Genomic DNA, 13,004 nt, shown 5'->3' with positions numbered 1-13,004 from the left:
CTTATATGGCGAGTATATAACAAACTCTGTATTTTGAGTGGAAATGTTAGGGGGTCGTCTTATACGCCCAGTCGTCTTATACGCCGGCAAATACGGCATGTTCCTTTGTTGCATTTTATCTATTCTGATAAGCTTCCTTAAATCTTTTCTGGAACATGGGGATACAAACAAATAAAGTTCGTAAACAAATATATATCAGTAAAGTTTGTATCCATTTTTGCAAATCCATTTGGTATCCTGGCATACCAGTATCCTCCCAAAAGCATTCTTAGAAATCCTTTTTGATATAAACTTTTCTTGTTTTTAAGAAACAGCATACTAAAACGGGGTAGGCTTTCTATTCCCAGCAGCTCTTTTCTATGGGAAGCCACCAGAAGGAGCATAAACAAAAACAATCTTAAGCAACCCATTCTTAAGCATGGGAAAGAGATTTAGAGACAAGTCATACTTTGGGAAATGCTGTGCCATGCAAGGTGTGGTCTGCATGCTGGTACAAGTCTGTGATGAGAAAGGTACAGAAATTGAGAATAGCATCTAGAAAATGTTATAGAAATTTGAGGAAGTAACAGGTAATAAATCAGATTTGAATCTGTTAAAAAAAATGTGGGTTGTATTCTGTATGTCCTTTATATCCCCCTGCTAATCCATTTTCACTGAGTATCAGTCCACAACAGATTGGAAATTTAAAACATCATCGGCAACAACAACCTAAAAACTGGTCCTTCACAACCAATAGTTTGAGAAGCATGGCTTCAAGGGTCTTACCCTACCTTCCCACTGTCACAATGCAGGAAGAGCTCAGCAAACATCTGCCTCCGTATATCAGCTTTTATGACCTCCCGGAATTCATCTGCACAGTGGCAAAGGTGCTTCAGGAGTTCCTCAAACAGCTCACTTTTCAAGTCTGCGATGTGCAAAGAGATATACTGCAGAGAAAAAGAGGATAAATGATTAAAAACTGTGCTCTTTGTTTGGATTTTCCTAAGGATTCAGTTGATGTGCGTGAAACTATTGGCTGCAATTGTTTCCCCAATATCATTTGCTTGTCACTTAGATAAAGCATTTTCATGTTAGTGCAATTCTACGGGCTGTGCTGCAGAAAGAGGTGACCAGTACAGTCCCCAACGCCATACACCAGTGGGACTAGATGTTTTTGGAGCAATTTCCCTCTAGATCACATCAGCATTGTATAGGGCGGACTTTTTACCTCACACTATAGTATCTTGTGATAGAGAGAAATGGATCAAGCATTGGAAGAGTTTCTGAGTGGACTCCTCTTGAAGTTGTCGTCCAATTCACAATCAATGATTTCCTCCTCTGCCCCAAGCACAGCAGTTAGCCATATTTATTAAGCCAAATTACATATTTGTACTGGTGGCTACATTTGTATTCAATGACCCTACTTCCATAGCCATAAATATTGGACCAGGGGAGGATGCTTAACCTAAACAAAGCCACTCGGATTTTCTCCTGTGGGAATTGGGAATTAGGACTAGGGAATGGCCACTTGATGTCTGAGAGAGGCTGGACCTGCAAATGTAAACTCAAGAATTCCTTCAAGTGAATTAAGGCTGCAGAAAGAGTCTGTACGTAGACCTGATGAATCGGAAAGCAGAGAGGAAAGAGTCTTGATGTTTTCCAAATCCCTGTTCTAGTCTCTTCCTGAAGTCGGATCATATTTCTGCCCTTGGATTCTGCGCATTTCATTTTCAGCTATGTTACCTCCGGCTGGTTTCTGCTTCATGCAATTAAAGAATAATAACTAATGCAATTTGTTTAAAATGGAGCCTGTTGTTTGCATATTTCAGTGACACATAATTTTCGAAATGAAGGATATAGTCGATACTTCACTTCCTCATTAATATCATCTAGGCAAATTTAGAATGTATTATATAAGAGATATATTAGGCTTGAATCCATGCTAATAAATCATAAACCATTATTCAACTGGCTTAGAGATAAAAAGAGGAAAATTTAAAGAGAGCAAAAGAGCTTTTATTTTTTTGATTTTTAAAAATTTATTTTTCTGTTACTCTTGAAATGCAATATTACATTAGTTTCAGGAGTACAAAACAACATAGTGATTAGGCATTTATATACCTCACAAAATGATAACCTCAATAAGTCTATTACCCATCTGACACTGTACATAGTTATTACAATATTATTGACTATATTCCCTATGCAGTTACTTTACATCCCCATGACTTTTTTTTTTCAATTACAGTTGACATTCAATATCATTTTATGTTAGTTTCAGGTGTACAGTGTAATGGTTAGACATTTATATAATTTATGAAATGATCCCTCCAGTAAGTCTAGTACCCATCTGACACTATACATAGTTTTTACAATAGTATTGACTATATTCCCCATACTGTACTTTACATCCCTGTTACTATTTTGTAACTACCAATTTGTATTTCTTAATCTCTTCACCTTTCTTACCCAGCCCCCTGACCCCCCTTCCAACTAATAACCATCATTTAGTTCTCTGTATCTGCGCATCTGTTCTGTTTTGTTGTTTATTTTGTTCTTTATTTTCCACATATAAGTGAGATCATATGGTATTCGTCTTTCTCAGTATGACTTATTCACTTAGCATAATACCCTGTAGGTCCATCCATATTGTCATAAATGGTAATATTTCATTCATTTTTTTGGCTGAGTAATATACTCCATTGTATGTATGTACCACAATTTATTTATCCAATCATCTATTGATTGCTATTTCGGTTGCTTCTATATCTTGGCTATTATAAATAGCACTGCAGTGAACATCTGGGAGCATATGTATTTTCAAATTAGTGTTTTGGATTTCTTTGGATAGATACTCAGAAGTGGAATTGCTGGGTCATAAGTTCTATTTTTCATTTTCTGAGTAACCTCGATACAGCTCTTCACAGTGGCTGCATGAATTTGCAATCCCACCAATGATGCACAAGGGTTCCCTTTTCTCCATATCCTCGCCAACACTTGTTTATTTATTGATGATACCAATATTGACAGGTGTGAGGTGATATCTCCTTGTGGTTTTTATTTGTATTTCTCTGATAATTAGTGATGGTGAGCATCTTTTCATGTCTGTTGGCCATCTGTATGTCCTCTTTGGAGAAATGTCTATTCAAGCCCTCTGCCCAATTGTTAATTGGACTGTTTTTTGATGTTGAGTTGTATGAGTTCTTTATAAATTTGGAGTATTAAACCCTTATTAGATGTATGAGTATCATTGGCAAATATCTTCTTCCACTGAGTAGAATGTCTTTTCGTTTTGATGGTTTCCTCTGTTGTACAAAAGCTTTTTAGTTTGATGTAGTCCCATTTGTTTGTTTCTTTTCTTTTGTTTCCATTGCCTGAGGAGCTATGTCAGTGAAAATATTACTAAGGGTATATATGAGAGTTTACTTCCTATGTTTTCTTCTAGGAATTTCAGGTCTTACATTTAAGTCTTTAATCCATTTTGAGTTTATTCTTATATATGGAGTGAGAAAGAGGTCTAGTTTCTTTATTCTTTTTTTTTGCATGTGTCAGTCCAGTTTCCCCAGCACCATTTATTTATTGAATAGACTGTCTTTACCCCAATGTATATTCTTACTTCCTTTGTCATAAATGACCATATAGGCATGGGTTACTGAATAGTTGACATTTTCTGGAAATACTGCGGCCCAATCCTCTAATGCTGAAAAAAAGTACTTATTCATTAAGAGAATCATCCTGTTTTATATTAAGCTTTTTGGAATTGACCTCAAAGCCATATGAGTTTTCTGGCTGTGGGAATGTTATTAAATCAAGAATTAATTTAACTGTTTCTCTAAGAGACACTTTAACATTCTGGATTTATAACCTATGGGTTTTCTGAATGAGCATGTTCTGTGTTAGGTATAGGCCATAAAGACTACCAGTTGCCAACTCAACTACAAATCAAATTCCAAATAGAACAATGACAGCAGTTTGCCAGTGTCTTGTGTAAAATCAGAAAAAGTAAAAACACATGGTAGGCATCACGTTTTCATATCCTCCCAAGGAATAAATCAATTAACATCCATAAATCCAGAAGTGAGTGCTTAAATTAAATTAACAATATAATTAACTACTAATATCCTTCATTTTAATAGCTCTGTGAGCTGTTAAACACTCGAACTGTACTTAATCAAGTTGCCTCTATATGCTGGATTCCAATGTAATGAATTTGGGGCTTTTCCTTTCTGATTTGAAAGCCAAAATATTGAGAATATGATAAATGTCACACTTAATAGGTTGGTAGCTACTGTTAGATTATACTGCTCTGGGATCCACACTTAATTTAAGTATAGATTAAACTGGAGAGTTAATGAAGTGGTGATATAAGAGCAATAGAAAGAAAACTATGTTTGGAAACTATCTTAGGTATTAACTTCCAAACTGTGTTTGTAAGCCCTGGTAGGAAATAACATTTTCAGGAATGTCTGCAAACTAGGACTTCAAGAATACTGAAATACACAGATTGTATTTACTATCTATCACTGATGAGGTGATGTGTTCATATAGCATTTGGGCAGAAAATCAGATTTCGCATCTCAGAGAGAAAATTTTTTAAAACAATTAATGCTAATTATATACTCAACAAAGCAGAAATATACTTTAATCCCCCTGCTTTTAAAAAATTTGCTTAACAAATGAATTGAACAAAGGCCCCATTTACTATACAATAGTAGTAATAATAATAATAATAATAATAATAATAGACTGAAACACACAATTTTACCTTTACTGGTGAAAGGTAGCTTAGGCAATGTGATGGGCTGAGTTGTGTTTCCCCCAGATTTATATATTGAAGACCTAACCTTCCCAGTTTCTCACAATGTGACTGTATTTTGAGATAGGGTCTTTAAAGAGGTAATTAAATTAAAATGAAATCATTAGTGTGAGGCTGGGTGGCCCATAGCTGTCATATGACTTGTGTCCTTATAAGAGGAGGAAATGTGGACTCAGACATATACAGAAGGAAGGCTACATGAAGACATAGAGAGAAGATGGCCATCTACAAGCCAAGGAGAGAAACCCTCAGAAGAAACCAACCCTGCCAATACCTTGCCTTGGCCTTCTGGCCTCCAGAACTGTGAGAAATTAAATTTCTGATGTTTAAGTCACCCAGTCAATGGTACTTTGTTATGGCAGCCTTAGGAAACTGATACAAATAATAAGGAATTGCTCATGAGGCGGTTCATGGATCTATGTATTCCTTACATTGAAGACCACCTAGGAAGACACATACCAACTGGGAGGATAGTTTGCCACAGGTTCTCCCATTTCCCTGGCCTAAAATTCCCCCTTCCCCTCCAAGGTTTCTTCATGCAGTTTCACAACATATTGCCGCCTCTACCTTGCCCAAAGCCGTCATTCTGTCCTTCCCTGCCACAGCTCAAAGCACATGAAAAACAAAATGAGCAAAATGAAAATTGCAAAATACAAAATTACAAATGATAGATTAGAAAGCCACTCAGATACCTACTATTTCAGGGAAAATGCAAAGCCTGGATTTAGTAGAATATGTTAAAGGAAAGGCAATCTTTGAGCACAGTTGATGAAGCCTCTCTGTTTAAATTTTAAACTTTGAACCATGTCCGTTTGAAGGCCTCAGACTATGCAGTTGATATAAAACAATCAAGCATAAGGCAGTGACAATCTCAAAACAGACAGCTCTGAAGCAAGAACAGACTGAGTCCCAAAGAAGAGAATCCAGGTAGAGGCGTGGCCCTTATTTACTCCCAGCCAAGGGACGCACCAGCTCCTCAGTATGGCAGAATCAAACGTTAATATCTGAATCCCACTGTACAGTATTTATTGTTTTTGCATAAAATTATTCTTAAGCCCATTATATAACCTCAGACTGCTTGAAGCCCAGGCCTCCTGAAGGATGCTCTCACTTTACCCAGTCCCACAGTCATCAGGAAGGTACTGGGCTGTTTTCACTTGCCTTTGGTGAGCAGGTAGATGTGTGGGTAGAGTCTCCACAATGACCAGATGGGAAAGGTCAAAGCAAAACAAAGCAAAGCAAACTCCTCAATTAGGTTGACCAACTGCCTCACTTTGTCTGGGATTCTCCTGGCTTTAGCACTGAAAGTCCCACGTTCTGAGAAATCCCTCAGTCCCAGGCAAACCAGGATGCTTGGAAACCCTATACCTTGATGCATGCCAATGGTCTAATTCCTGTGAGGGACTTTGGGGAACCTCTCTTTGGAAGCATGCTGTTTGTATCCTGCTTCATATAACAAACTGTCTCTGTCAGTATGCTTTGCCATAAAAGAAACATCCCAGCCTTTAACCGTGTCTGTGGCATCCTTCCCATCACCGTGCCATTGGGACAACTACACATAAAGCAAACTAGATAGAGTTTGATTCTATGGTATGCATTCACCCATTCTCAACCCATTTGTTGTATTTATCTAGTCACAAGACCAAAAAAAATCTTAATATTTGTTATGAATAACTGGGAACAGTGAACACAATTGACAACCTGAGTCATTATTCGGGTGCCCAGAGCGAGCAGAACTGATAAGCAGGCCGCACTCCCCCAGAGAACAGTCCTATAAAAGGATTCACTCTTGTCTAAGAAAGCTATACTTTGGATTACTTTGGAGGCAAGAGTTTAGGGGACTAACTGTGAAAAGAATAAATCAGGAAAGAATAACCCAGGCCAGAACCAACTGATAGTATCAGTGTGACAAGAGGTCACCTCCCCCAGTTCCTTATTCTGGGGTCTTTGTAGGCTCTCCTCTACCTGAGGCCATCCTTACCCCTCACTCCATGTGCTCTTGTCATACTGAAGGTCTTGTATATAGTTGTCATCGGTGGGTTAGAGATAAGAAAGTTCCTTTCCCTGCTAGTGCATGGTGATGATACCCTCTTCTTCAGAGAGCATTTTCCCTACAGAAATAGTCAGTCTTACTAAGAACTCCATTTCAGGCACATTGAAACCAAGGACCCCAACCACTGTAGAAAATACTGCTTTTTGGAAAATGGGTCCAAGTTCCAAACCATCAATCAACTTACAGAAACTTTTTGCGGGGAGAAGGACATACAGCCATTTGTGGAACTGTCATTTGAAAAGTAATCGGCACTTTAGCTACTCAAGGTAACCTGTGCCTTAAGACATACCCCCAAAAAAATGTACACATGCTTATCTCTCAGACTTCTCATGAAGCAGATTATTAGGAAACTATCAAAACAAAGGGAATTTATAGAGCTCAAAAAGTCCAGGAAGTTAAAAAAAAAGCCTCCTACCTAAAAAGTTAACTACATTTTCTATAACCACATTAATGATGGTTAGATAAAACAAATAGACTTGAAATGGTCTTCTGTTGATAAATTAACCAATCAGATAGTGAAAAGAAATGGTAGATCTTCTATAAGATTGAAATCTGGGAATTTCAGGAATGATCCGTTTATCAGCACCTGCCTACCTACCCCTGGCCTGAACGCAAGACAAGGTAGTTAATTTTGTTAATGGAAGCCCACTGAAATCTAAAGGTTAAGATTTCTGTTCCTTTGCAAATTTGTACACGGAACACAATATCTACTTGAACAACTCAATACCAGTGTTAAAATGATACAAATAGTAAGTTTTTTCTCCTAGAGTGAGTTGTTTTTTGGGAACAGAGTGTTTTGAGAATTTAAAACAATCTTAACAATCTCTCAAAACACATTTCTTACTTGCCTAAATATTCAACTTATAAAATGAAACAAAGCCAAAAAAATCTCAAAGGAACCAATACATTATATATTTTAAATTATTTCTGTCAATATATAAATGTTTAAAGCATTGTTCTTAAGGTTCCTTTCAAAGTAAGGAGATACAAGGCATTGCAGGTGACAGAAATTCAAAACTCATGACCACCAGGTGAGCTTCCTACATGAAGCCTGCCCCACTGAAGTCTCATTTTTCTTTTACTCTGCATCCCTTGGCAGCGATGAATATAATAATTCATAATGTTTTGCACCTGTTCACCACTTTATAATTGTCTTTTTGGGATGTGTCCTTATTTGCTTATATTTTTATCCTTCCATTCCCTGGATCCTACTTTGGTTCCATCCAGTGTGTGTATGTATGCATGCATGTACACACACACGCACACATACACACACATGCCTGCATATACCCACAGACACACTCCCATACAACAATGCATTATTTGGTCCTTAAGGATAAGAAATACAACTTCTAATTTTGACATTTCTCCTAGCACAGAGAGTAAACATTCAGTATATACTTAATAACCAAGAGACTAGAAGTAAATATTCTAAAATCGTTACTTTGGGTCTGCATTTACTAGAATAAAACAGATGAACAGTGAAAGAGAAGTTATAGTAAACAAAAACATCACCACCTGTTCATTTATCCACCAGGAAACAGATCAGCTAACAAAGATATATGCATACGGAAGCTCTGTGACCACTCTCTTCATTTGTCTTTCTCTCTGCATTAGTTATTACTCACTAATTCCATTTCCTCCAAACTTGCTCCATCCTGAGGGCTAATCACACACTGCTCACTCATTACAATCAGCGGGGTAATTGCAAGGCATAGTTTCTCCACTGGGTGGCACCTGTGTGTAACATGTTGACTTAGCCTGACGTTTATTTTTTCTTCCAGATTCATTAAACAGTTCTGACAAAATAGCCTTAGAACAAATCTCTTTTAAAGCAAGTGTTCCAAACACTACTTCTATGTCATATAAGATGGCTCAATGATTTGTTGATCAGATAATTAAATATTTTCAATAAATATTTCTATACAAGAAATACTTTCTTGGTTTCTAATTGATGCAACAGCACTTCTCTGTAATGACAGTACCTGAATATGTGCTGTTTGCATTTCAGGAAGAGAAGTTGGAAAATGTCAGGAAAACTAATATTAAAACTCCAAACGGGCAGGCCGAGTGGCGCACTGGTTAAGAGCTGGCTTGGGACGCCAGAGGGCCCCGGTTCGGATCCCACATATGAGGACCAGTGACACTGCCCTCTACAGCTAAGATGCTGAACAACAGCTCAACCTGGAGCTGGGCTGCTGTGAGTCACTGGCAAGGCATAGGCTGCAGCCCCTGCTGCAGTGGGTTGCCATGGGCTACCGTGTGTAGCCAGCAGCCAGCGTGAGCGGCCAGCAGCCGCAGTGAGCGGCCGTCCAGAAGTGACTGATCTGCCTCGCCCAGGAAGAGCACAATGATGGTGCCAACTTGGGCCAGTGATGCAACGTCCTCCACAACTAGACTGAAGAACAAAAGGACAACAACTTGTCTGTTCCCCTTCCCCCAATTCCCCAGCGCTGTTCCCATCCCCCAATTCCACAATAAAAATCTTAAAAAAAAATAACCCAATTTAAAAATGGTCAAAGGCTCTAAGTAAACATTTCTCCAAGGAAAATATACAAATGGCCAATAAACACATATGAAAATGTTCAATATCATTTTAGTCATCGGGATATGCATTTCAAAACCACAATGAGCTACCACTTCAGACCCACAGAAATGGCTATAATTAAAAAATAAAACAAACAAAAACAACAGGGAATAACAAGTGTTGTCAAGAATGTGGAACAACAGAGAATAACAAGTGTTGTCAAGAATGTGGAGTGATTGGAACCCTCATTCACTGTTTGTGGGAATGTAAAATGGAGCAGCCACTGTGGAAATGAGTCTGGCAGTTCTTCAAAAGGATCAGCATAGAGCTATATGAGCCAGCAATGCCACTGCTCCGTATATACCCAAGAGAATTGAAAACATGGTCATCGTATATGCAAATATTCATATTCACAATAGTCAAAAAGTAAAAACAACCCATATTCATCGACTTATGGATGGATAAATAACATATGGAACGTCCACAAACAGGAATATTACACAGCAATAAAAAGAAATAAAGCATTGATACATGCTGTAACATGGATGAAACTTGACAACATTATGCTAAGCAAAAGAAGCCAATAACAACAGGCCACATATTATATGATTTCATTTATGTGAAATTTCCAGAATAGGCAAAACTATAAGAGACAGAAAGTAGATTGGTGGTGTCCTAGGGCTGGAGGTTAGGAGCGAAATGGGCAATGGATGCTAATAGGTATGGGGTTTTTTTGGGAGGTGATAAAACTGTTCTAAAATTGATTGTCTTAATGGTTATACAACTACATAAATATACTAAAATCCAATTAATTGTACACTAAATGGGTGAATTGCTTATAAAGAGCAAATAGCATTTTTTTTAATTATCCAAAAATCGCCAATCATCAAATAGACTATTGATTTAAACAAAGATTTTGGGGGTTGGAGAAGAGAGGTAAAATATTATTTCATTAAATGTATCCATTGATTGTAAGATGTATCTTTTTTTAAAAAAAAACACTGTATTGAGGTATGATTGACATGTGAAAAGCTGTACATATTTAATATATACAAGTCAGTGAGTTTGGGGATAAGTACACATCCATGAAATCATCATCACCAAGACCATATAGACATCTCCATCACCTGTAAGACACATTTTGATATGAGAAGTGCAGAAGAAAGAAAACTGTTCATCTTAGAAATGATGAAATATGAAGAGGTCTCCAATTACATGGAAAAACGGGAGAAGTTACATTTTAACATGACAGCTAGAGAAGACCTCTCTCTGCAAATTGGGAAGAACTGTGAGTTTATTTTTACAACATTACTCTAATACTCGTTCTCTTAATTTTTAAAAATTTACTCAAATGATGTTATGTTGGCAATTTATAGTCAAATAGGGGCTCTGGAATAAATTTAGTTTCAACTGAACAGGGGTCATAATTCACACCATAATTATTAATCATTTCAGTCTGACAAATTAAATTGCCTTTCCCAAGAAATATAAAGGACAATGAAAGGGTGACAGTTTTGTCAGCAGCAAGCAAGGTAACAAGAGACCACATGGAACTAGGATTTCCTCATCACTTCTAATTTATCTGGGAAAGACAGAAAAGAATTTTACTAAAAATTGTGATGTGCTATTTGCAGCTGAGTTTGATTTATCGGATACCAACAGAATAATGCATGCATTAAAATATACACATTCTTGAGGAAATTCATATTATAGGGAATACTCTTATTTCTGGCAAAACTGAATTTATATGGGTACTAAAAAATTTCAGTCATTCAAATTTTGTAAAATATTCTACTTTTATTTTCCATTGGAAAAAAGAATGATGTAGAAGAAATTTCATTTGGAAAATTAGCTACTTGTAAAAGAAAGTTTTGTTCAATAAATAGAGTGGTATATTTAGCAAGTCATGTTAGAGGAAAAAATGAAGTTAGATTCTCATTTCATTATTTATCAAAATAATTTTCAAACTAATTTAAAAATAAAAAGCTAGAAAAAAAAAGAATGAATATAGCTGAGCTTGGGAAGGAGAGAACCTTCTAAGCATAGAAGCAATGAAAAAAAACCTCTAAAAAATTAATAGATTTCATTACATAAAAATTAACAAAAATTTTGGTAAGTTAGAAAACAGCTTTGAAAATTTAAACAATTGAGAAACCTTGAAAAAATGTTGACATGGTGAGTTAGGTTTCGAAACAGAAGTGGCTCAGAATATTTGCTATGGATTGCAGGGGAGATACGAGTATAAAACAATTTTGGCCATTAGTTTGGCCCTGTGAGTAATGGATACCAAATAAACATATACAGAATCTAAGAAAACACAGAACATAACTAAGATAGGATTACTAAATTCTTATCTATTGTATATGGTAATCATTTCAAGAAAGATTTCAGAAATCCTTCATACAGAACATTGAATTTGTATATAGTGCATAGTCATCACCTTCAATGGGGCAAGGAGCAAGCTACCTTGATTCTGGGACTCAGAGAAAAACGAGGGGACTTAGAAGAAAGACATGAAAAAATATAAAAGCAGGCTATAGAAGACTTAGGACGCTGGTCCCATTAAATTGCATGTTTTGCTTATTCCGTTGCAATAGAATCATCCTTTCTCAGATGCAATATTATGTAGACTTTGAAATCAAACTGCCTAAATACAAATTTCCCCAGCTTCCACTAACTGTGAGACCTTGTGCAAGTTCCTTAACCTTTCTGCATCTGAGGGTGTTTGTTCATCTATAAAAGTAGCAATAAGGGTTGCTGAGAGGATTTACCTGAGTTAATATATGGATAGCTTAGGGCAGTGCCTGGCCCATAGCTAAGTTTTAGATCTCATTATTATTTATATGACTAGATTTCACTGAATACAAAAAGCTGTTTTTTCTGCATGTTACCCGAAAGTGTCAGTGGAAGTTTTTTACACTTTCACATCATGAGTACCACTGATTGAAAGAACATATAAGATGCCTTTGATTATATGATGTAACCTAATGTCAAAGGTTTTAAAATATTTTAAAGTGGCATCTTAGAATCAGTAAAATAAGTTACTATGCTTTCATTCAATTTAATTTGAAGTTAATGTATACGTGGCATCCACTAAAGACAATTGAAACTGGCAAAATAATTTGATTCAAATAATGAATAAAGTAATTTCTTACTTCTGTAAATTCCATTTTGTTCAATCTTGGTTCCGTTGAATCAGCAATATTCAATTGTTCGCAACATGATTCTAATTATGGAATAAAGGTTATTTGCTAGTTAGTGTGGTTATAATACATTCACATTTTATAATCATTTAAAAGAAGAACGTAAAAGTATTTCTTAATTAATGTCCATCAATATTTATAATAAAGTAAGTGATATAGAATTAGGTATGTATTATAGGCAATTACTATAAAATTAGTATTTTTCCTGGCTTTTACTTAACCAAGCAATGCAAACACTGAAAAGAATGTGCCTACCTTTTTAATGATCAGGCTGAGAAAAAGCAGAAACAAATAGTATAAAAGACCACTAAAAACTCTGTGTTAGTTTATGCTAGCATTCATGCTAGCACGTCCTAAAACAAGTACTTCTACAGGCTTTCTTTTAAATGCTTTATTTTGTCTTTAATGTTTCTTAAATGAAATAAA

At 36.3% G+C, this 13,004-nt stretch overlaps 1 protein-coding gene across 1 annotated transcript in view; it reads right to left on the bottom strand.

Moving 5' to 3' along the window:
* Nucleotides 1-13,004, bottom strand: part of EFCAB5 (EF-hand calcium binding domain 5) — a 114,158-nt gene that overhangs the window by 59,032 nt on the left and 42,122 nt on the right. The window contains exons 8-9 of the mRNA XM_019650418.1: nt 12,531-12,601; nt 771-926 (exon numbers count right to left, since the gene is read on the bottom strand). Of these exons, the coding sequence (XP_019505963.1) occupies nt 771-926; nt 12,531-12,601 (227 nt within the window). The remainder of the gene's footprint in view (nt 1-770; nt 927-12,530; nt 12,602-13,004) is intronic.

This window comes from Hipposideros armiger, unplaced genomic scaffold (assembly GCF_001890085.2).
Source record: "Hipposideros armiger isolate ML-2016 unplaced genomic scaffold, ASM189008v1 scaffold_141, whole genome shotgun sequence".
NCBI classification, from domain to species: domain Eukaryota; kingdom Metazoa; phylum Chordata; class Mammalia; order Chiroptera; family Hipposideridae; genus Hipposideros; species Hipposideros armiger.
This window is presented reverse-complemented; position numbering and strand designations above follow the sequence as displayed.